At 27.2% G+C, this 26,186-nt stretch overlaps 1 protein-coding gene across 1 annotated transcript; it reads right to left on the reverse strand.

Annotated features, from left to right (window-relative positions):
• Positions 1 to 1,041: 1,041 nt before the first annotated feature.
• LOC117182203 (zinc finger protein draculin-like) lies at positions 1,042 to 14,181 on the reverse strand. Its single transcript, XM_033375268.1, has 2 exons — positions 13,882 to 14,181; positions 1,042 to 2,918 (listed from the first exon to the last, which is right to left on the reverse strand). Exons 1-2 carry the CDS (start codon positions 14,179 to 14,181, stop codon positions 1,314 to 1,316), a joined length of 1,905 nt encoding a protein of 634 aa, XP_033231159.1. The 3' UTR covers positions 1,042 to 1,313.
• Positions 14,182 to 26,186: the final 12,005 nt, after the last annotated feature.

Raw genomic sequence — 26,186 nt, forward strand, 5'->3', positions numbered from 1 at the left:
TTTTGGTTAATAATTAATTTTGAACTGACTGAAAATTAAACAATTTGATTGTAAATGAAGATTTTTGTTCAAAGTTTATATTTTTAGTTAGCAAGATCGACTGTTTTGTATAAAATGCGCCTCATTGGCTTGAAAATATAATAATTTGGTGGAAATTTTGGTTACTTCTAGACTGAAAAATCGTTTTTGGTTGAAATATCAAATTCTATTCAATATTTGCTTTTTCAGTTGAAAAATCGCCTTTTTGATTTAAAAATTCAACTCTCTTGGTAGAATTTTTTAATATTTTTTAGTGAAAAATGCATCTGTTTGATTTTCTATAAATTTGAAACAATAACAACTTTTACTAATACCAATTCGTGACTGAATTTTAGCTATAAAGCAGTTATTTTAAATGAAAAATCAGTATAGCTCAACAATTTATCACTGAAAATAATTTATCCGTAATAAAAATGTTGAGAACTCATCACTTTTATTGAAATTTCATTTTTTGCAAATTAATTTTTTTTTACTGAAAATATAACTTTACCATTTTTTATTGAAAATTTATCTTTTGTATATGAAAATTAAACTTTTAAGTTGATATTTGATCTTTTAGGTTAGAAATTCATGTATTTTGTTGAAAATTTCTGTTTTTTGGTAGAAAATTCACGTTTTTTCTTATAAATTCCTTTATTTCAGTTGACGATTCATGATTCTAATTAAAAATTCAGTAGTTTGGTTTGAAAATTTAATTATTTTGTTGATAATTCAATTTTTTTATTGAAAATTATCTTTATTAACTAAAAATTTAATATTCTAGTATGCAAATTTATGTATTTTGTTGAAAAATCTTTTTTTTAGTAAAAACTTCATCTTTTAAGTTGAAAATTCAACTATAACGTTAAAATTTCATCTATTTTGTTAAAAATACAATATTTCTACTTGAAATTTTATGAATTTAAATAGTTTAAAACTGAATTTAATATACTGTGAAACTCAGTAAAACTCGATGGAAAAAGAAAAAATGTTGAAAAAAATCAAATGCGTACTTTTTAAATATTTGTTCAAATATTTTATATTTGCTTAGGCCCTATATTTTTTTTATAAGAAGGTTCCCAACTTCATTAGATTCAGTCAGTTTTTGCTTACATAATAAATTGATTTCTATGAAAAAATTACAAACTAATGCTAATGTAATACAAATTTTAACCTTAAAAAAATCAGCAGCAAACAACATTTTTGCAATCTCACTTTTCACACAAACAGACCATTCCAAAAATTTTGTGTGCAAAATAAATAACTTTAGCAGTACATTTCACTCATTCTTCTACTTAAGATTCTATCTTTATATCTTGAAATTCAATTTCGGTATTTGAATTAAATATATCACAAGGTTCCTTTTTTACAGAAATTGAAGTAGCATTTTTAGTTTCACTTATGATCCAATTCTTGTCCTCTTGGCGTGTATCTTCATCACATAGTTCCCTCTTAACTTCAGTCTTCACAATACTGTCGGTTTCTTCTCTTTCTTTCCCTATTTTTGTGTACTTTGGATTCTTTTCTTCTTCAATCATCTTTTCAGGACTCATATCTCGGCCCTGAAAATTTGTATCTTCTTCTTCTTCTTGTATTTCAGATTTCACAATGATAAAATTTTCATCTGTTGAACTTGTTTCAATTACTTTTACCCCCCGAGAATCATTATCCCTTGAATGCATCTTTTTATGAAGCGTGAGATGACCATACCTCTTGAAACTTTTATGACAAATCTCACAAAGAAATGAATCCATATTTAAATGTATCTTTTGATGAATTTTGAGATGGCCATGCGTCTTGAAACTTTTATGACAAATGTCGCAAAGGAACGGCCTTTTTTTATCATGAGTCAGCATATGTTGTGTTAAACCACCTTTTCTCATAAAACTCTTCTCGCAAACTTTGCATTCGTAGGGTTTAGCACCCGTGTGGAGTCGTAAATGTTCTTTCAGCATCGATGCTTTTTGATAAGAGTTCTTACAGACAGGACACTTGTGGGATTTTCCTTCTTCCATATGAGCAACGACGTGACATTTCATTGAAGCACGGCTCGGGAACTTCTTCTTGCAAATATCGCACTCGAACGGTTTTACTCCCGTATGGCGATTCATATGAATTTTAAGATAACTTATCTTATGAAATCTTTTTCCACAAACGTTACATACGTGCGAGCAATCATCTGAGTGAAGCTTTGTATGCATCTTCAGATAAGACAAGCTTGTAAAACCTTTCGAGCAGATTTCACAATGAAAAGTTTTTCGCTCATCGTGGGTAATCATGTGAACCTTCAGATCATTCTTTCTCGAATAACTTTTCTTGCAAACTTCACATTCAAAGGGTTTAATTTTCGAGTGGGAATGCATGTGGTCCCTTAATCGGCTGGATCTCACATAGCTTTTTGCACAAATTGGACACTTGTGACGTCCGCCAACTTGCATATGAGCCATTATGTGATATTTCATGGTATAGTAGCTTCTGAATCTGCTTTTACAAATGTCACACTCAAAAGGCTTAACTGCTAAGTGCGTGTGATAGTGGGACTGAAGTTTGCTTGGTGACGCACAACCTTTGTTGCATATTTCACATACATGTTTCTTCTTTGGCTGAGCTTTAGGGCCTTTCACGAGAGCGTGAGTATTCATGTGCCTTTTCAGGCTTCGTGCGGTTTTATACTCTCGTTGACACTGATGACAATAGTGGAACTTTTGAATACTTTTTGTAGGTAATTTAGAAGTGTGGGCTTGGGTTTTGATCGAATCATTGTCGATTTTGTTAGAGAGATTGTCGAACTGTATATTTTCTCTGTTCAAGTCCCTTTTTTCTTCATCTGAGTCGTATTCGAGTGGCTCAGATTTGATGAAGACACTGTTCCATGAGTGTTCTTCCTCTTTTGGTAAAATCTGAAAGTCAAATTGCATTTCAAAGCTGTGCGAAGTGTACATTAACCTTGTACCCTCCATTAAATGTCTTATAGGATTGTATAACAATGGACTCAAAAATCGTGATTAAAGAATATGTCGTCCGACAAGGAGCATTAGAGACTCCACGCTTTTTGCATTCGAATTTTAAAATCATCATTGTTAACCCTCAAACGGTACACTGGTGCGAATTCGCACCCGAGGTTTTTTCATTTTGTTGGCATTTACGTAAACACAGCTGCAGCGGATTATCCCCAAATATATTAAATATGTGTGATATATGATAGTTGTTTATTATATGTTCAATATCTTGAATTTTTAATATTAACATTACAAAAAAACCAATTCGCACCAGTGTACCCTTTACGTATGTTGGGTTGGAGTGTACCGTTTGACGGTTAAATCTCTGAAATAACTTTTTACACGTTTTACGTATAACCTTCTTCTAAGGCTGAGAAAATAATTTCGGTCGCTTCAGCTGCGTTTTTTTCAATGGGAATGCAAAGAAAATTCAGTGTCTTAAATGTTCCTTGTCGGACGCTATGTTATTGATAATGATTTTTTAGGTAAAGTCTGCAGGATAGCCAACTTTTACATTGTGCTTTAAAGCTTGAGGTTCGCCCTTCAAATCTACCTTAGAGCGGGAAACAATTCCAGTTAGACCAAGAGTCACAAGACATTAAAATAAAGGTACCGAATTAAATTGTAGGCATAATATAACTTCTATATAACTCTATACGATTTTATGTATCCTTTTGTCCATTTTTAGAAGGCATTTAATAGAGGGTAATAGAATAAGAAAAAATATTACATATAGCAGGCTTAACACTCTTTCCCCTATTCCCTTCTTTCTCATTTTTTAAAAATAAAATTCCCTCCTTTTTCCCCTAAAACTTCACCTTTTTCTCGTTAATATAATCATTATTTTTGGTGTAAAGTTAATTTTTTTTGGTTAAAAAGTCTACTACAGTGAAACACACTAATATGTTTATATGTATATATACATACATATTATGTATATGGAATATTATTATTATTTATTAATAATTAATTCAATAAATAATTACTAATGATTATTAATAAATTCATAAATAAAGTGATTGAAAAAATAAAATAAATAATATGAATAAAGAAATAAAGAATATAATGAAAGATTCCCCGTTTTTCCCCTGTTTTTAAGAAACTTCACCTTTTTCTCGTTTTTTTCACCCAATTGCCAATTGAATTAATAGAATCAATATTTTTGGTTAAAAGCTAATTCTTTTTGGTTAAAAAATCTACTACTACATTCTTGGTTAAGCTTGATCTCTTATAGTTAAGAGTTTTACTACTTGGTTGAAATTTCAACTATTTAGTGAGTCATCTTTCTTGTTCAAAAATTAAATTGTTATAAATAGAAAATTCATCCTTTTAGATTAAAAATTCTTTTTTTATTTTGTCAAAAGTCATCTTTCCTGGTTGAAAATGAACTTTTTTTGTTGTTAAAAATCCAACTTTTTCCGTTGATAACATAACTGTTTTATAGAAAATTGTTTAAAAATCAACAATTTGGTTGAAAATTCAACTATTTTATTGAAAATTATTCTATTCAAAATTCAATTTTTTTGTTAAAAAGTCATCTTTTTGGTCGATAATTCTTCTTTTATGTTGAAAAATAAAGTTTTCAGTTGATAATTCAACTGTCTTCTAAAAAATTCGTCTCTTTGTCAGGAATATTTTATAAATATTGTTATTGTTCTAGTCTTTTTTGTTATTTACAAGTCTACTATTGTATTATTGGTTCAGAATTTATCTTTCTTGGTTGAAAATTCAACTGTTTTGTTAAAAAATAGCTTTCTTAATTTCAACTGTTAGATTGAAATGTCAACATTTCCATTTTTCGTTCAAAATTCATCTTTTAAGGTTGAACATTCAACTCCTTGATTGAAAGTTCAAATATTTTCTTAAGAGTTAATTTTTTTTCAAAATTCACAATGTTAGTTGCAATTTCTTTTTTTTAAATTAACTTTTTAACTAAAAATTGAACTACTTTTTTCAATTCAACTGATTGGTTGAAACCTAACTTTTTTGCTAGAAAATTCATATTTTTGGGTTGAAAAATTAATTTTTTTTTAAATAAAAAATTCGTCTTTTATACTAACTTATACTAACTACTTTCTTTTAACTCTTCGATTTTTGGTTCAAAATGCATCTTTTTTCGTTTAAAAATTCAACTAGTTATATTATTATTTTTATCCAATTCAATTAATTAAAAAAAGAAATTTAGAAACGAAAACAATAGAAACGAAAATATTTGTGTTCATTATTCGTTTTTTTCGGTTAGAAAATTAATCTTCTCAGTTGAAAATTGAACTATTTCGTTCAAAATATATGTATTTTGTTGAGAATTCAACTTTTTGGTAGAAAGTTTACCTTCATTGTTGAAAATGTACCTTAATGGTTAAAAATTTAACTAGTTGGTTGGCAATTCAACTGTTTTCTAGAAAGCTTATCTTTTTGATTGAAAAGACAACTGTTTGGTTCAAAATGAATCTGTTATAGTTAATGATCAAAACATCTTGTTAAAAATTCGTCTTTATTGTTGGCAAATCAAACTGTTTTTTAATTTTTATTTAAAATATATATATTTTTTAATGTTAACTTTTCCATTTTTCGTTGAAAATTTAGCATTTTAGGCTGAAAATTCGACTCATTTGTTAAAACTGAAACTACTTTCTTAAAAGCTCATTTTATTGAGTCAAAAATTCATAATTACAGTTGATATTCAACTGATTGGTTGAATATTAATTTTTTTTATACATATAATTAATATCCTCGGGTCGAAAATAAAAATATTTTGTTGAGAATTCAACTTTTTTTTCTAGAAAACTCATCTTTTTGGTTAAAAATGTAACAGTTTGGTTGAAAATTAATCTTTTTTGGTTAAAGATTCCATTTTTTTAGCGCAAATCAACTGCTTCTGATTGAAGATTAAAATCTTTTCTTGTTTAAAATATTAACCATTATCCCTTATCAGTCATTGAGACTACACAGGGGAGTCTACATCAAAAATAATTATTCTTCAATACAAAAAATAGTTTAATTTTCTACAACAAACAATTAATTATTACTAAAAATAAATAAATTGTCAATCAAAATTTAAATTATTACATTTTAAGTTCAAAAAAATTAATGTACAACCAAAATGAAGAATTTTCAACTAAAACTATGGAACATTCATTTGGAATAAGTTAAATTTTCATTTAAAAAAATTACTTATCACAAAAAAATACTAACTTTCAACACAAAAAAAATTAACTTAAAAAAAATTGTTACATTTTCAAACCAAAGGATGAATTTTTAACGGAATTGAAAATATTCAACTAAAATAGTTGAATTTTAAACCAGAAAGATGAATATCCAAATAAAATGAAGAATCTTTAATTAGAATAATTATATTAAATTTTTGACCAAAAAGTTCCATTTTCAACCAAGATAATTTTTTAACCAAAAATTGAATAATTAAATTTTTAGTGAAAAAATAAATGTTCAACCAAAGAGATGATTTTTTATTTAAAATTATGGATTATTTAACTGGAATAAAAGTTACATTTTCAGTTTTTAAAACAAAATAATTTTCAACCAAAAAAAGGAACAAATTTTCAACACAGTAGTTAAATTTTCGGCAAGAAATTTCTTTTCAACCAAAGAAATTAATTTTTAATGAAAATTATAGATCTTCATTTGAATAGTTGAATTTCATATTAAAAAGATGAATTTCGAACAATAAAGATTAATTTTCTACAAAAAAAAGGTGGATTTTTCACAAAGTAAATAAATAAAAATTCAATAGCAAATTGTTATTTAATAGCGTAAACTGGGCTAATCTTCAAAATCTGTGGCTGTATATAAGGTAGAAATCACTTTTCTAAATTGAACAAATTAATTAAAATAATGAAAACTTAAATTTTACTGCGACCAGAAATAAATTTCCGGTCATTTCCCAGTCAATAAAGTGCCCGGTCTTTTCCGATTTCCTGGCCAATTCTCCACTTTGTTAGTGAAAAATTGTGAGAAATTATTGCATAAATAATATATTGACAGTATTTAAGCTTCATTATAGCCTTGTTAAACAGAGATCCTTAAAATGTGATTTAATTCTAATAAATATCAAAATTATGATTACTTTTTCATATGAGTGGTCCAAAATGAATTTTTTTTATAGTTTCTCCAGTACTTAAGAATCAAAAAAAAGATACTGCTGAAGTTTTAGCAGCAAAAGGTTTAAAAAAAAGGTAAAAACAATATAAACATTGTTCCGCAAAAGATTGAGGTTAGGCACCGCTACATACTTCGGAGTTTTGCAATTGTATTTCAAAATGTTTGAAATCCAAATCGTTTTTACTATTTTTAAAACCTTTTCATAAGTGATACCTTGCTTTGCCGGGTTATGAATTTTCTATGATTGTTAAAAAAATTCTAAAACTAACCTTGAATTTTGAAATATTTTCGATGTCCATTTCATTTGATTTCACTTTTCGATATTTAGGAACTATTTTTTAATTAATTTATAATGATTTAATCACAAAATACATTCTGATCAACAATGTATGCAAGCCTAAATTGTAATGATTGTAAAATAAAGGAGTTCAGAGTTGTTGACATGTTCCTTGCTTGAAAATTCTCGGTAAAATGAAACTGGACAAGGAACGATGAAACATACAGTAAATTACCGCAAGTTCGGGAATTTCAGAAAAAGATTAATTTTTTTAATTTGGAATTGGAACTATCTGCTTTAAGCGTGTTCATAAAATAATTTGTGAAAATTATCAATGTAAAATGGCAGTTTAAAAAGTTTAAATAAAATTGAAAGATTTCACGTTTTTTTCCACAAAATCTAGATATTTGAAAACTAAAAAAAAAAAATTTTGAAGCTTTTTAAGGAATTTGAAAGGTTTTAAGACAATACATTTCTTTCTTACGCTTCAAGAGAAGATTTTCATTTTGAAAAATTAATTTTAATATTTAAAATTATTTTTAAAAATTCCATTCTGATTTAATAAAATTTTGCAAAAGAATGTAGAAGATTTTAAAGCAACATTTTGCAATTTAGCAAGATTACAGAATTTTAGAAAAAATCTAATAAGTTTAAGATATTTAGAAGTTTTGAAAATATAAGAAAATAATTTTGAATTTAAAAAGATTTCACCAAATTTAAAACAAAATGTAGATATTTTAAAATTTTGAGCCAAAAGTTTAGAGGCTTTTTGCGACTTTCGAAAGGTTTCAAACGAATTTAAAAATTTTATAACGATTTTTGGGACAATTTAAAACGATTGTTGATTTTACAAAATTATTTATATAAAAACTGTTATCCTTGAGAGTTAAAATTATAAATTATTTTATAACTTATCTGGAAGTTTTTTTCGGCAATATTTTTGATCTTGCAGATTTAAAAAAATTGTTAGGGCAAATTCCCATAGTTGGAAAAGATACTGAGAAAGTTCAAAAAATTTCAAAAATAGTTAACAATTTTTAAAAATAAAAATAAGACAAAATGTAGATTTTTAAATATTTTGAAATAAAATTTTCAAATTTTTTGAAGATTTTGATAGGTTTCAAGGTGACATGTTTTTCTTAAAAGTCCTGGGAAAATTTAAAGTGACTCTAGTTTTTAAACAATTTGAAGAAACAATTTTAAAAGCTATTTAGAAATTTTTGAATTTTTGAAGAGATTGAAAATATTTTAAAACTTTGAAAGCTTTCCACAAATTTATACACAATTTTTAAATGATTTACAAACGTCAAGAAGTCTTACACATATTTTTAATTGTCTCAAACTTTTGGCAAAATTTTATAAAATTTGTAAAAAAATTTTTTTTTTTAAATTTTCTAAATATTTTTGGGCATAATTGAAATCTTAAAAAATCCTTTTGAATTTTCTCAGGAACCCAAAAAAATTATATTTATATGTATAACTTTATAGCAAATAAATTGAAAACATTTTTAAATAAATAAATACTTATTCAAAGTTTTTACATTGTACTACAAATTATGTTTCCCTCAAAATTGTAATTGGCTTAACATTTTTTTTATACTGAAAAATTTTTTTCGGTTGAAAATTCATCTTTCTGGTTTTGAAATTCATCTATTTGGGTGACATTTCATTTTTTATGGTTAAAAATCCCACTGTTTAGTTAAAAATTGATGTGTTTTGGTTGAAAATTGAACTACTTTGTAAAAATTTGAACCACTTTGTTGAAAATTAATTATTTGGTTGAAGATTCGTCTTGAAGTTCAGAATTTAATCTCTTTGTTTGAAAATACAACTATTTTGATGAAAATTCGTCTTTTTTGGCAGAGAATTAATCTTTTCGGTTAAGGATTCAATGATTATGTTGGCAATTCGTATTTTTTGGATGAATTGCATTATTTTTTATTGTAAATTAAAATATTTTTTGATTGAAATATCAACTGTTACATTTGTCGTTGAAAAATCATCTTTTTATTGTTTGAAAATTCAACCATTTGGTTGGAAATTAACTTTTATGTTTAAAATTTGATTTGAGATACCTAAAATCTTCACACAACAAAATGAGAATTTTTTAATGATCCCAGGAAAATTATACTTATTTAAACTTAAAAAATAAATAAGTAAATTACAAAAATAGTTACTCGGAATTTTCATTTTGTATTGAAAATTGTTTTTTGCAAAAATTATAATTTTGTATAATTCAACTCTTTTTGATTTAAAATAAAAATATTTGGCAGTTGAAATTCCTTTTTATTTTGTAAAATTAATTATTAAAGAAAATTTAAAACATTTCAAAAGGTTTCCGAACCAAAAAAAACTAAAAAATTTGAAGGCAATTTTAAAACATTTTCCATAATTTTAGGAATCATTCGAGCCAGTTAAAATATATTTAGTAAGTGTAGAAGTTTTAAAGAAATTAAAAATATTTTAAAATAATTTTTTAATTTCTTTTGAACTTCTACAAGTCCGAAATATATTTTAAAATAATTTTGTAATTTCTTCTGATTTTCTACAAGTCCGAAATATATTTTAAACTGAGTCTATTGTGTTCTAAGAATTTGTAAAATCCTATTATGTAACATTTTTTGTTGATATCTTTTCATAATTCTGAAATTTTCAAAAATCATTCTGAATTTTCTGATGAAATCTAACAAACATTATATGAAGTCCCAAAAAAACTTAGAATAAACAGTTATTCGAAAATTTTATTTTGCATTAAAAATTATTTGTTGCAAAAATTGTAATAAATATGTAAATGTAAATAAAAAAATGTAAATAGATTGTTATATATATTGAAATTTTTTTTCTTTCTTGACTCAAAAATCTTTTTTGGTTGAAAATTCATATTTTTTGTTCGAAAATTTATCTCTTTTTTATATAAAATATAAATAATTTTCAGATGTATTATCAACTATTGCATTTTTTCTTAGGGATTCATATTATTTGGTTGGAAATTCAAGTATGCTGGGTAAAAGTTGAACTACTTTGTTAGGAATTATTTTTTTTTGGTTGAAGATTCATAATTTTAGTTCATAATTCATCTCTGGTTGAAAATATTACTATTTTATTGAAAAATCGTATTTTTTTAATAGAGAATTAATCTTCTCGGTTAAAAATTAATCTGTTTTGGTTGAGGAATCAACTGTTGTCATATTGATTTGACATATTTGAAACCTTCAATTAAGGATTCTATTAAAATTAAAAAACATTTATAAATTATAAACTCTTCCGAAAAAAATTATATTTTCTATATTTTTTCTATATTTATATATATTTATATTATTTATTTATATTTTTATATATTTTCTATTTTTCTAGTAGTGTTTTATGGCTTTTTTTATCGAATCATTTCCATTAATTATCGCTCCAGTATGAAAATTTATAAAAGTCGACTTTAAAGATTTTAAAATGTGGGTTAAAAGAATATGGAAGACTTTGAGACCATTATTTTTAATTTTTGAAGATTTACAAATTTTTTAGGTAAACTAAATTTGGTCAGGGTGTGAAAAAAAGATGCAAAAATTCATGGGGAATTTTTAAGTGATTGTTTTGTAAGGAATTTCAAGAGAAAATCGAAAAAAGATCACAAAGAATTTTGAAATATTTCCTAAAATATTTAAAAAGTGTGAAAGATTTTAAAGCAAAATTATGCAATTTTGCCATATTACATAATTTTAGAAAATATTTGTGTAAGTTCAAGATGTATTCAAAAGCTTTGAAATGGTAAAAAATAATTAAAACTTGTTAAGACTTTTTGATAATTTTGTAAAGTTTTACAAAAATAAAGGACATTTTTGCAGGTTCCTAAGAAAAATTAAAATAATTTTTTATTTCGAAAAATTAATTTGAAGATATTATTTTAAAATATTTTACAAGATTTCAAAACTAGTCAAAGAAGAATTGGAAATATGTTAAGGAAATTTTTTAAATTTTGCAGAATAAATCAAAAACAAGAATTAAAAAAAAAAGAATTTTTCTTATATTCGTGTGCAAATTTTTAATAATTTTTTATTTTTAAAAATTATCTTTAAGAGAAAATTGAAAAAAGTTTTTTACATATAACAAACGATTTCCTAAAATTTCTAAAATAGTTTAGAAGATTTTAAAGCAAACCGTTTCAATTTGGTAATATTGCAAAATAAAACGAACAAAAATTGGGTCAATTCAAGAAATATTTAGTAGAATTTAAAAGAATTTCGACAGTCTTCAGGAGAATAAACAAATTTTCTTAAAATTGCTTGGAAAATTTAGAAGATCTGAAGGTAATTTTTTTTTAAATTTGGAATGATATTTGTAAATTTTGAGAAAAATTCGTTTCAGTTAAAAATATTTTTAGGGATTTAAGACGTTTTAAATATATTACAAATATTTGAAAACTTGGAAACATTTTCGAAAATGTATCAAATATTTCTTGAATCCTTTCCACATTCTAAAAGTTCTAAACATCTGTTAAAAGAACTCGAATTTTTCTTAATATTTCATAAAATCCTATATTATGAAAAAAATTCTTTAAAATCTTCTAGATTCTCTTTTGACAAGCCTGAAATATTTTTAAATCTTAAAATTTTTTTAAGAATCTTATGAAAATTATATTTACATAAATTTAAAAATAAGGTGATAATACTTATTTTCTTGTTCTCAATTCTCAGAATTTAATTTCAGCGTGGATTTATTATAGAACTTCGAAAAATAATTTTAGATTAATTTGAGCAAGTTTAAGAGGTATTCAACAGTTTTGAGATGATTCAAAAATAATTAAAACTTGTAAAGATTTTAAAAATTTTTTATAAAGTTTCACGAAAATGAAGGACATTTTTTCAGGTCCCTGAGAAAAAATAAAATAATTTTTTATTTCGAAAAATTAATTTGAAGAGATTATTCAAAAAGATTTTAGAAGATTTTAAAACTAGTCAAAGAAAAATTGGAAACAATTTAAGGCAATTTTTTAAATTTTGCAGAATAAATAAAAAATGCAGGACAAATTCAAATAATTTTTAAAAATTAGAAGGTTTAAAAGGTCTGACAAGATTTAGAAAAAAAAAGAATTTTTCTTATATTCGTGTGCAAATTTTAAATAGTTTTTTATTTTGAAAAATGAACTTTAAAAGAAATTTGAAAAAAGTTTTTAAGCATAACAAACGATTTCCTAAAATTTCTAAAAATAGTTTAGAAGATTTAAAAGCAAACCGTTTCAATTTGGTAAGATTGCAAAATATCAAATATTTCTTGATTCCTTTCCAAATTCTAAAAGTTCTAAACCTCTTTTAAAAGGACTCGAATTTTTCATAATATTTCGTAAAATTCTATATTATGAAAAAAATTCTTTAAAATCTTCTAGATTCTTTTTTGACACGCCTGAAATATTTTAAAATTAAAAAAAATTTTTTAAGAATCTTATGAAAATTATATTTACATAAATTTAAAAATAAGGTGATGCTTATTTTCTTGTTCTCAATTCTCAGAATTTAATTTGAACATGGATTTATTATAGCACGTCGAAAAATAATTTTAGATTAATTTGAGTGTTGTCAAAGATAAAAAATTATTCGTTAATGGTCTTTCTTTAAAAGTGACATACAAATTTTAAAACATTTTAGCTTCGTTACGAAGTCTGATTGATTAAAAAAATATCACATTTAGGAGCTCGTTATTCCATTGTAATAGAAACCAATATTTTAGGATTGATCATATTCCTTGTTTCTCATCTATATAGATATAATAATTATATTTATTATATAGTAGCATTATATTATAAACGGCAATATAAAAAAAATATTTTTTCATCACTATATTTAAAAGTGTCTGAATATCCAGGACTAACACAAAAAAGCAAAAAAATTAATAACAAAATCATAAATTAGCAAGAAAAAGAAATTGCCGAGTTGTAAAATAAAGGAATTGGTAAATTCCTATAAATATTTCTATTTCTGAAATTTAAGTTTGACGAAATTTAAAATTTGCCGAAAATAATTAATAACTAATTAATTAATGATTGAGTAAATTGTTTGCCTTATTTATAACGATATTAATAGCTCATAAATTAATAATCAACTGATTAACCATTAAATTCGAGATTTTATTTTTTGTCAATTAAAGATCTTGTCGTTATTTGAAATTTGGAAAATTTTATAATTTGATAATATATATTTTTGGCATGTTTTTTCATTCATTTGTGTATTCTTTATTTATTTTTTAATTATTATTTATATGTTCTTAATATCCATGCAATTTTTGTTTTGTTTAAAAAAATGATTTTAAAGGGTTTTTCATATTTATTTTGTCATTTTTATGCATTTTCCCTATGGTACTGTATGGTTTTGTAGAACAAAGTTACTACTATCGCCACCGCACGGCCGTTTTCAACTCTCGTGACACATTTTTTGCATTGAAAAGTACAGTGGAAGCACCCCCCTGACTTGCACATATACTTACTTCAGCCGGAATGTTTTCTGTAGAAGAAATTTTCTTTTTTGCACGATATCTCTTAGCAGCTTCTTTATTCTGCTTTCTTCGCGCTTCCTGTTCTTCCTTTGTTAAATTCTGAATAAGCAACACCCTCCCCTCTTTTCTTTTTCTTTGATATCTTTCTCTTTTTTCAGCAAGATAGATTGCACATTGCACAGGATCTTCTCGTAATTTTTCAATTTGTTCTCTTTTTAAAGCATTTCTTCTAAGCTGCATTTGCTTTTCTTTCGCCTCAACTTCTTCTTTTTTCTTTTCTAAATCTTGCATAAATAATAAATTTTCATCTTCTTCTTCATCATCATCATCATTATCATCATCATCATCACCATCATCATTTTCATCATCATTATCATCATTTTCTTCTTTTCTTGTTCTTTCAATCTTCACCAATTCAGTCAACACCCTTTTCTCTTTTCTAATTTTATCATATATTTCTTGTTCTTTGTCTGTAGTAGAAATCTTCTTTTTTTCACGATATCTTTTAGAAGCTTCTTTATTCTTATTTCTTAGCGCCTCTCGCTCTTTCTTTTCTAAATCTCGAATAAGTATCACCTTTCCCTCTTTTCTTCTTTTGTGATACTTCTCTCGTGTTTTAGCAAGGTAAATCGCATGCTGTACAGGATCTTCACGCAATTTGTCAATCCACGCTTTTCTTAAAGCGCTTCTTCTCTGCGAATTAATTTTTTTCGCCGTATCTGTATTGCAGATTGTCTTCATCATAATTGTCGAATCTGAAAATACAAGAATTATGATAAAAATGAATTAATCAAATCCTGGAAAAAAATTCCCTGACAATTCCAGGTTTTTTCGAAGTAAAATTTTTTCATAGCAAGGGACCGCACTTAAATTACATAACAGCGCAGGGGGGGTCCAGACATTTTTTTACGATTTGTTACGGTTCTTTACTCATTTACGTAATGTTTGCAAATTCGCAAAAACTTTCTACTGAAGATTATATTTTTAGTTATAAATTGTATCATTTGGTTAAAAATTTAACAATTTTTTGAAAAAACATCCTTTTTGGTTGCGAATCCAACTGTTTTGTTGAAAATTCATCTTTGGGTTAAAAATTCTAATCTTTTCGTAGAACATAAAACTTTTGTTTCAATTTCACATTTTGTTTCTGGTAAGTCAATTGAAATCCTTTTTGGATAAAAACTATTTTTTTCTGGAAATTTATCTTTTTGATTTTAAAATATTTTTTGGTATAAATAATGCATCTTTCTTGGGTAAAACCCCCCTGTTTTGTTGAAAATTGAACCATTCTCTAGAAAATTTACTTTTTGGTTAAAATTCCTATTTTGGCTTTGGAAAGTAAATTGAAATCTTTTTTGATGAAAATTCAACTCTTTCATTGAAAATTTTCCTCTTTGATTTAAAAATTCACCTATTTTAGTAGAATTTTCATTTTCTTCGAATGAAAATGAAACTTTTTGATTGAAATTTAATTTAGAATCAAAATGCAACTGTTCGGTTGATAATTAAACCTTTTGTTTAGAATTTAAAAAATTTTTAAATTCATCTGCTTTACGAGACAGTGCATCTTTCTTGAATAAAAATGAAAATGTTTGGTTGGAAATTCAATAATTTTGTTGAAGTCATACTTTTTTTTTAATGTTGCTGTTTTGTTTTTAATTGATCTATTTGTTAACAAATTTACTTTTTGTTGAAATTTAATACTTTGGTGTTAAAAAGAGAACTGAAATCTTTTCTAGAGGAAAATTCAACTTTGAACATTTTTGTTTAGTTAATCTGTTTTAAGAAAGATTTCATCTTTTTGGGATAAAAAATGCAACTGTTTGGTTGAAAATTAAACTTTTTGTTAAAAAGTCATACTTTTGGGTTAAAAATTCTACTAATTTGTTAAATATAGAACTATTTCGTAGAAAATGTACTTTTTGTTTCTAATATAAATTTTGGTGTTGAAAAATGAACTGAAATTTTGTCTGGATGAATGTTTAACGTTTTAAACAAAAGTGTGTCGTTTTTGATTAAAAATGTATCTGTTTACATCTTTCTTGGATAAAACTGCAACTATTTAGTTGAAAATTCAACAATTTTCTTGAAGTAATACTTTTTGGTTTAAGATTCGGCTGATTTTTTTTTTAATTTATCTATTTCGTAGAAAATTTAATTTTTGTATAATATTAATATTTTGGTGTTAAAAAGAGAACTGAAATCTTTTCTGGATGAAAATTCAACTTTTTTTTAAATTGATTTTTTATTAAAAATTCATCTCTTTTAAGAAAAATTTCATTTTTCTTGGATAAAAATGCAAACGCTTGGTTGAAAATTAAACTATTTTGTTAAAAAGTCATACTTTTTGGTTGAAAATTCTACTGTTTTGTTGAAAATTTAACTGTTTCGTAAAAAATTTACTTTTTGTTAAAAATTTAGAAATTTTTTCTGAATAAAAGTTCCACTTTAAAAAAACAAGTGTGTTACTTTTTATTAAAAATGCATCTGTTTTAGTACAAATTTCATCTTTCTTGGATAAAAATGCAACTATTTGGTTGAAAATTCAACTCTAATTCAAAAGTTTGCCTTTTTGATTTTAAAATTCATCAGGTTTAGTAGAAATTACATATATCTTGGAAAAAATAAAACTGCTTGTTTGAAAATTTAACAATTTTGTTGAAGTCATACTTTTTGGTTTAAGATTCGGCTGATATTTTTTAATTTATCTATTTCGTAGAAAATTTAATTTTTGTATAATTTTAATATTTTGGTGTTAAAAAGAGAACTGAAATCTTTTCTGGATGAAAATTCAACTATTTTTTAAATTGATTTTTTATTAAAAATTCATCTCTTTTAAGAAAAATTTCATTTTTCTTGGATAAAAATGCAAACGCTTGGTTGAAAATTAAACTATTTTGTTAAGAAGTCATACTTTCAGGTTGAAAATTCTACTGTTTTGTTGAAAATTTAACTATTTCGTAAAAAATTTACTTTTCGTTAAAAATTTAGAAATTTTTTCTGAATAAAAGTTCCACTTAAAAAAAAACAAGTGTGTCATTTTTTATTAAAAATTCATCTGTTTTAGTACAAATTTCATCTTTCTTGGATAAAAATGCAACTATTTGGTTGAAAATTCAACTCTAATTCGAAAGTTTGCCTTTTTGATTTTTAAATTCATCAGGTTTAGCAGAAATTACATCTATCTTGGAAAAAAATGAAACTGCTTGTTTGAAAATTCAACAATTTTGTTGAAGTCATACTTTTTGGTATAAAATTCGACTGTTTTTTTTTTAATTTATCTATTTCGAAGAAAATCCAATTTTTGTTTAATTTTAATATTTTGGTGTTAAAAAGAGAATTGAAATCTTTTCTGGATGAAAATTCAACTTTTTTTTTAAATTGATTTTTTATTAAAAATTCTTCTCTTTTAAGAGAAATTTCATTTTTCTTGGATGTCAACTAAAATCTTGTTTTACAGAAAAATCAACTAATTCTTTTGACAATTTATCTTTTTGATTTAAAACTTCATCGGTTTTAGTAGAAATTTCATTTCTTTTGAATAAAAATGCAACGTTTTGGTTAAAAATGATTCTTTTTTGCTTCAGTATTCAACTATTTTGATTGAAAGTTTTGGTTGAATTGCTTTATTAATAACTTTTTTTTCTGATTTATATTTTTAGTAGAAAATTTATCTCTTTGGTTTGAAGTTTCAATATTTTGCTGAAAATTAATTTTTTTAATGGAAAATTCAAGTACTTGGGTAAAAATTAAACTACATTGTTAAAAAAAAATTTTTATTGAAAGCTGATGTTTTTTTTTTTTTTTTTGAAAATTTAACTTTTTAGTTGAAAAGCCCTTTTTGGGTTTAAAATTATTTTTTTAACTAAAAATGTAACTCCCGATTTTTTTAAGATTGATCTTTTCAGTTGGAAATTCTCCTATTTTGGTAAAAAATAAAATAATTTTCTTAGTTTGAAATTTCATTTTTTTTCAAAATGCAACAACATCGTGGGAACTTAATGTTTGTGTTGAAAAGCCATTTTTTAAAGAGAACATTTCTTTTTTTTTTAGAGAAAATTCGTCTTTTGACTTTAAGGTTCAACAATTTAGATAAATTTCTATTTCTTTCTTGAGTGAAAAATCTTTATTTGTAGAAAACTCGTCTTTTTGGTTTTAAAATTATTTTTTTCTTCCATAAATTTTATCGTTTTTATTGAAATATAAACTACAGCATTTTTTCTTGGAAATTTGTCTTTTTATATTGAAAATGCAAGTATTTTTACCTCAATAATCCTCAAATAGGGCACCCAAAAAAAAAATAGGGACCCAATCTTGAAAGTAGGGTACTTTAGGGACCTTAACTGAATCTAGGTATATGAGGCCTGGAACTCATGAGAAGACTCGTAAAATAAAAATGATTGTTTTTCGATACAAAACTTTTTTAAAAAAGTGTACTTGTAAGTACTTTTAGGTTCATAGACATATTAATGCAAAATCCTGTTAAACAAAACAAGAATCCACAGATCAAATTTGGACCACAACGAATAAACGAAAACCAAAAATTCTATTGTAAAAAAAAAAATAAATAAATAAAATAAAATAAAATTTTCGGACAAAAATAAAAAAGAGGAAAGAAAAATGAGAAGGTAGTCAACCACATCTCCTTCCTTCTCTTTTTTTTCTTTCGTATTTTTTATTTTTATTATCATCAAATTACCATAAAATAAAAATAAAAAACATAAATAAATAAAATTTGTATTACCAACGTTTCGGTACTCGTACAGTACCCTTATCAAGGCAAGAAAAATTTAAGTGGTAGAAATTGACAGCACCCACGAACAGGTGCTCTCTCTTTGATACCCGAGAATCGAATGAGGGTCAGTAGGCCAATCTGTTGTGAACACAATATAAATATCTGTCACAATCACATCAGAAATAGAGAAAGTAAAAGAAAAAACAGAATTCATGAAACAGCTACGTTATATGTAATTAATCATATTAGCATAACTTTTGTTCATCCCATCCAAATCGGTTTTTAAATTAATAGATAACTTTTTTTGTTTTTTAATATAAAGCATCTCCATGAATTCCCTCTTTCTCTCATTACTTTCACTATGCAAAATTTGAACATTATCCCAATCAAACTCATGGTCAACATCAACAAATGCCTTTGTATGTCTGGCAAGAACACTTTTATAACAGCGTCCTAAACGAACATCACTTTTGTTTTCCTCTATCCTAGCATTAAGAAGTCTGCCAGTTTGTCCCACGTAATTAATCTTACAGATTCTGCAAGTGATCTTATAGACAACACCACCCTTTTCAAAATTATCTAAAGGATCTTTGCAAAAATTTATCACCGAATCCATTTTAAATGGAATGCGGAAAATAGTATGAATTAAAAATTTTTTTAACATAAGTTCAATAGTTTTAGAAATTTGACCAAAAAATGGAAGAACAAAAGTATTAAACGAACTATATTCCTTTGACTCTTTCTGATTATCTACAAGCAAATTATTAATCTCTTTGTTTTTGATTTGGTGAACTCTAATTGCAATATGTTTCTCAATTAACTTTTTTTGATAATGATTCAGAAAAAGGATATTCCTAACAATATTCAAATTTCTTGAGTGAAATGAATAATGGAACAAACCTAGAGCTCTGTCAACTAAGTTTTTAATTACTGCAATTTTATTATGAAAGGGATGTGCAGAAAGGAAATTAAAAATTCTACCTGAATATGTACTTTTTCTGTACCAATTGGTAATAATATTACCATTCCAACCCTTAATTACTTCTATGCCCAAAAAACTGATTTTATAATCCTGTTCTATTTTATAAGTAAATTGAAGTTTTAGATGAAAACTGTTAAAAGTATCAATGACGATCTGTAACTTTTCCAGAGGAACACATAATAAGGTATCATCGACAAACCGAAAATAAAAAGGCAAAACAAAATCTAATTTCCCAAAAACAAAAACCTCCAAATCTTCCATCACTAGTTCTGTCAAAATCGGAGAAATGACTGAACCTATGGGAGTACCAGACTTCTGTCTATAGAAAAACTCTCATTTTTCTTTCCTCTTTTTTTTTGTCCGAAAATTTTAATTTATTTTTTTGTTTTTTTCAGATTACAATAGGATTTTTGGTTTTCGTTTATTCGTTGTGGTCCAAATTTGTTCGTTGGATTCTTGTTTTGTTTAACAGGATTTTGCATCAATTTGATTATTGGACGTTAAATGGGATTTTTAATTTGGATTTTGTTCTAATGTAAATTTCGTAAATTTTGATAGACATATTAGACATACAGGTCGATCTTGCATTTTCTGTTTTCTTATCATCGTCGGACAGCTGTGCCTCCAGTTTCACAAAGACTTGATCTGTTGTTGATCTCATATGGCAGCACAGAGGATCGCAAGTTCTGCTTGTATCTACGCGAAGACCACGAAAACCAAGTTTCGAGAAATCTTGTTTGAACACCTCTTTGTAATACTCAATTGTGACAGCAAGATTAGGATTTTTCTCCAAATAAGCTTTATGGAGCTTCGAATAACTGAGATCGCTGCTGAGATACTCTTTTTCGGAAATTTTGCGTCCGTAGTGGCTCTCCTGTCGTGGAATGGAATTGATGTGATCCTTGACGCTTTGACGGTGTTGTTCAGTGTATTTGAGATGATGCTTCCCACCTCGACGTTCTATCAGACTGTTATCTCCTCTTTGCTTCTTCTGGAGGATTACCTCAATGGTTTTTTTTGTGAGTCCGAAAGTGTTCATAAACGTTCCGCGACAAACGCTCTCCGATTTACCCTCTTCATTAAGAAGACGGTAACAAGCGGTGACACGTCGTCGACTGGATTCTTCGGTTGTTCCGTATCGCCTCTGCACTGGAATAATGTCAATTAGACTGTTGATGTACGACCTCTGAGTTTCATTTTCCATCGACCGGTACAGTTTGAAAAGGTAGCAGCGTTGTGTGTACGACAAACTGTGACATTGATACGCGCATTTGCACGTCAGCTGAAAAAAATCGTAATTGTAATTATTTTTTGTGTTTGAAATAACATTTTGTAATCCAAGATAAACTTTAAAAATGAAATTATGCAACAAAATTGCAACAGGGAGGTTTGAAAAGAATTATGTTCTGGAAAAAACTGTTTAAACAAATCTGCCCGCCTCGCGGGCACATTTTAATCGCGCGCGCGGTTCGCAACTTTGAGCGTGCAACTGTTGGTGCTCGCACTTCGCGCTCGATAATATATTTATCTCGCTCTTCGCGCTCGATAATATATTTACCTCGCGCGTCACGCTCAATACTACATTTAGTTCGCGCTACGCGCTCTATCTTTGTGCATAGACTTTTAAAATTATAAAGGCATCGACAACGCAGTAATTTGGTGATTGTAAATTCTCTTTTATTAAAGCTCCTTCGGCTTTAACGAACACATTCTCATCACGTATCTCGTGCTTCGCAATCGAGTTTATCCCTGACATTCTATATCATTCCCATACATGTATATTATTTTATTTCGTAACTTGCATTAGGTATTAAAAAAGAAGAAGTTTCATTGTCCCGTTTAAAAAACATGCGCATTGTTTTTAAAAAATTTTGTTATTAAACGTTGTATTGCAACTTTTGTCGTTTTTCCATAAACTGAATTTCCTCATTTCCATTGTTTATGATTTGAACTTTACATGTATACGGTCTACTGAGCAGCCTTACCGTGCTGTAACTTCTAAATTATATATATTATTTATTTTTTACATTCTCATTCATGAGAGTGTAATGTAATCGTCCAAATTTCCAATCTCTAGTTTTTAACGGATCTTTACGTTTCGGCAATCACAGAATTCAAAAATCATAAAATTGTATCGGTGGCTGTCAGTCTGTCTGTATGCAAGTCTGTATGTATGGTTATCTGAATGTTGTAGCCAATTTGAAAAAAAATTTTAATTAAATATTTGTTGTCAAAATTTCTTATAGATGAGTAAAAGACTTGCAGATTATCCAAATAAAATTTTTTATTTCAATGAGAATTAGAAAAGTTATATGCTTTTCAACATTTTGAAAATTTTCTAAAAAAGGAAAAAAAATCTTTTAATAGGTTCAAAAATATCAATCCAAATTTCTACTAGATGTAAAATATATGTTTTTCGAAACTATTATCATGAAACTTTTTAATTATACCAAAGTTCCAACAGTTGTATCATTTTCACAAATATGCAATTTTGATTTTTTTAAGAGATTCATAAGTTTAAAACAATATTTAGTAGATTTTAACAAGATTTACAAATTATCTTGATGAAGTTTTTCAAGTGCACGCGAATTATCGAGCGCGAAACGCGAGTTTCGTAATGAGAATGTAATCATCAAAGCCGTAGGTGCTTTGAGAACCTTCTTTAAAATCAAATGGAAAAAATTCAGTTACAATTTATGGCTGTAATTCCTCAGAAGTTTAAATCATAGAAAACGAGCGAGGTCGGGTCCCGATCGGGAATCCTGGTCGGGGCCAGGCCGCGCATGAAACACACGCCCAGATCGGGGCCAGGTCAGGACACCCGATTGGGAAACCCGATCGGTGCCCGATCGGTACACGACGAGTCTCATTATAATCCATTCATGAATTTCACAAATGGAGTTTTAATATAAGTAAACACAAAACTATCAAATAATCCTCTCCTTTCGAAGGCCACCTTAATATTTTGAATTTCCAATTAAGTTATTTTAAGTTAAAATTAACGTACTACAGGCACGAAAAGAAAAGGTTTCAGAATATAAAATTGATTTATACTTTTGAAAATCGTAAAATTATTGTGGATGGTATCAGATTCGAAAAAATGTTGCCTATAAAACTGTTTAACAAATTAGAAAAAGTTTTTTCGCTAAAAGATTCCCTTGACATTTTCGAATGCTTCCAAAGAAAATCATCGGGAAATAAGCTATGATTTACGATCTATTAACATTTTACTGCAAATAAATTCAATTTTCTGTCAATTGCATTACTTCTTGAAAAATTCAAGAAGGTGGTTGTAGATAATTTTTTGCCAAAAAATTGCGCCATCATTTATTAGATCGTTTTATTTTTCTAAATCGGTTAAGAAGAAATATAGACCAAACAACTTTTTAACAAAAATGAAAATTTTTGAATTAAATATTTCTGTTAGTTTTAAATGTAATTTACAGAATATGCATTTAATTAATTTTTATTATTATTAATTCATTTCGACCTAATGGACATTTTTATAAGTTGAAATTGCATTGTTTACAATAAAAAAGAAAAAAAACTTCGTTTATCATTTTAAACTTCGCGCGAAACCAATTAGATGCCAAATGCGACGCATGTGCAGTTGAGTAACTAGTTCTTGCTGGAATGTTATGAAAATTTGTCCTTAATGTATTTCTGTATTAAATTTATTATTAATACAGAATCAAAGTATCAATAACATAATCGATTGTATCACATATTTTACTCTTACTCTAAATTATTAATTTATTTGAGGTTAGGTTTCAATGAGCACGCAGAGTGTAATTACTTACTCTCATCTTCCTCGCACAGGTTTCGAGGTCTACTGACTGGTGTTTGGTGCCTCTGAACACGTGGCTTACTCGCCTTATGCATTTATAAACATTGCTAGAATATTTTAAACGAGTATTATGAATACAAATTTCATTGCACTATCAGAAAAAAACAAGCAGCACTAGTTCTTCGAGCGCATGGAGATGGCGTTTCAGTAGGAAATCGGTCTGGCCCGGTCGGGCCCAGGTATGGGCCACACGGTTCAACCGATCAGGGCCAGATCAGGGAATCCGATCGGGGCCAGATCGGTATTACGTTTAAAATCGGTCGATTTCTGCACGGGTATGGGGTTTTGGGGTCGCTAAACCCGAAAGTGAAGTAAAAATTTTAAATGGCGGGCGAAAATATCCGTCATTTAAAATTTTCGAATTTTGATTTTAAAATTCTGATTCAGCGATCCCAAAAACCCGTAAGTACCGAGATTAATCCAAATCAAGCCGTTTTTTTGTATTTTCGTCCACCATATTGGATTCTTCATTTTGAATTTTTGAATTTTGGCTTCAGATTCGGATTCAGCGACCCCAAAAAATCCCGAATAAGACTTGAATGCAAAATCGAAGTAATTTAAATAGAAAAAAGAATATTGACGCATTTTGCGTCAATGCCACACAGGGCACGGAAAATTTTGACACATTTTGCGACAATGCCAACGAAGGGGTTAATGATGTTTATCATGATTAAAGCCAAAACTACGCATCCTATCAAAAAGTGGCTGATAACAAATTTGTAGATCTTTTTCAAATGCACAATTTTTGTATACTTTTTGTATACAATTTTGTATACTTTTGTATACTGTCAAATTTTGAATTTTGGATTATTCACGAAAATTTGAAAAGTTATCATAATCTTGTAGGGCATTAAAAAAAAACATTTTTCTTCTCTTTACTTTTTTCATATCGTGCGTTATTTGGCTTAAAATGTTCATTTTCAAGTGTTTTTTGGAATTTTGTAAATGCTACAATACTCTGGTAATTTTTGATTTTTTGAAAAAAGTCATTAGGATAAATTGTTCGATTTTTTGAATACTATGAATAACCGTACAGAGAATTTTTGAATTTTGAAAAAAGTGGGCAACAAACCTGCGGCGCGGCGTTAATCCTCGGAAGGGATATACCCGGGGGCGTTATATCCGAGCTTGACTGTACTCAAGAAAATCAATTTGTGAAAAATACTTGCACAAAAAGAGTAACAATAAGAGAAATATGTTTTCAAATATTTATTTTCTTAATTATTCCTTTTTTAACCGTTTTTTAAGGAACATAATTCTTTTCAAACTTTTCAAATTGAAATTAGAATTAATTTTCTTCATTATTTTTTTCAAAACTCGCGGTTCATTATGATAGTTCTGATTTTTCTGATATTATGGGTCTACAAAATAATTTCATTTTCGAGAAAAAGTATTACTTTTTAACAAAATTGTAAAATTTCCAGTCAAAAAGTTGCATTTTTATGAAAGAAAGATGGAATTTCTACTAAAATAATTGAATTTTCAGCCAAAAAAGATTTTTGTTGACTTTTTAATACCAAAATATGAATGTTAGAGATGTTAATTCTTTACAAAATAACTGAATTTTCAACAAAACAGTTTAATTTTCGATCAAAAAGGATAACTTTTAAAGAAAATTGTTGAATTTTCAACCTAGCAGTTTCTACTAAAATATTTGAATTTTCATCCAAAAAGATTTCAGTTGAGTTTTAACATCAAAATATGAATTTTAAATAAGTAATTTTTTAACGAAACAGTTATACTTTCAATCAAAAGCATGAATTTTTACAAATTTGTTGCATTTTTAACCAAATAGTTGAGTTTTTATCCAAGAAAGATGCAATTTTGACTCAGATTTCTGAACATTTTTTCATGCACTCTGAGTATTTCTGTCGAGAAACGTAACAAAAGTGGTCCCAAATGGCCAGAACTTTTGACTTTTTAGTAGGGTGGGAAATTGTAGATAACTTTTCTCAATGTATTCTATTATTTTTCAATATTTTTTTTCCAATGGCGATGACCAAGGGTCGAAAATCTTTATTGATTTATCTGATTATTGAGGAGAGAGCTGGCGGTCTGTTTTTGGGGTCGAGGTCGACCTTGTGATTAACGTATGTTTTGGATTCGTTCGCTCAGGTAATAAGGGGCGAAGGTTCGGGTGGATTAATTTGAGGAAATATTGTTCTCGCTTGCTTTGTTGAAAGTATGGTTCGAACGGAGTGGGATTAGATTAGATTTGATCTTATACTATAGTGGCATTATTATTCAGGGTTGTGCTTCATTTAGAGCGATGACAGAATTGAGATTTGGCAGAATTTTATTTCGTTTTTGATGGAGACTGTGTTTTTGATCGTATTCAGTGGCCTAATTCTGTTGCGTCGACTATCGACGTTTGTGGTTGAGTTGGTTACAGGACTGCATGTTACCCTGGAATCGGAAGGCAAAAAGATCCCGACCTTCAAGGAATACCCTGGTCAGGTTAGGAGGTGAAGATTAGAATACCTTTGTGGATGAGACGAGAGGAGCTCGCAGTCCACCTACATGAAGTAAGGAGGGGTGAAGGAGGTCGGGATCTGCGAAGGTCAAGTACTCCAAGGAAGATGGACAGGACTTAAAGGATAGGACGTGAAAGTGCAAAAACAGTGTTGTTTTCGCCGAGTATATTACCAATTGTAAAGGGTGGTAACGAAATTGTTTTGTAAAAGTTCAGTGCCAATAATAATTGTTTTTTATAAAGACGCGTGTGTCCCAGA

The sequence above is a fragment of the Belonocnema kinseyi genome, chromosome 10, assembly GCF_010883055.1.
Source record: "Belonocnema kinseyi isolate 2016_QV_RU_SX_M_011 chromosome 10, B_treatae_v1, whole genome shotgun sequence".
Lineage (NCBI taxonomy): Eukaryota > Metazoa > Arthropoda > Insecta > Hymenoptera > Cynipidae > Belonocnema > Belonocnema kinseyi.

What these genes read in the sequence shown, in the direction of transcription:
- LOC117182203 (XM_033375268.1), bottom strand. Translation starts at nt 14,181, where the DNA reads ATGCAAGATTTAGAAAAGAAAAAAGAAGAAGTTGAGGCGAAAGAAAAG. An exon ending in CAGAAAACATTCCGGCTGAA is followed by an intron (nt 2,919 to 13,881) that starts GTAAGTATATGT and finishes TTTGACTTTCAG; the next exon opens with ATTTTACCAAAAGAGGAAGA.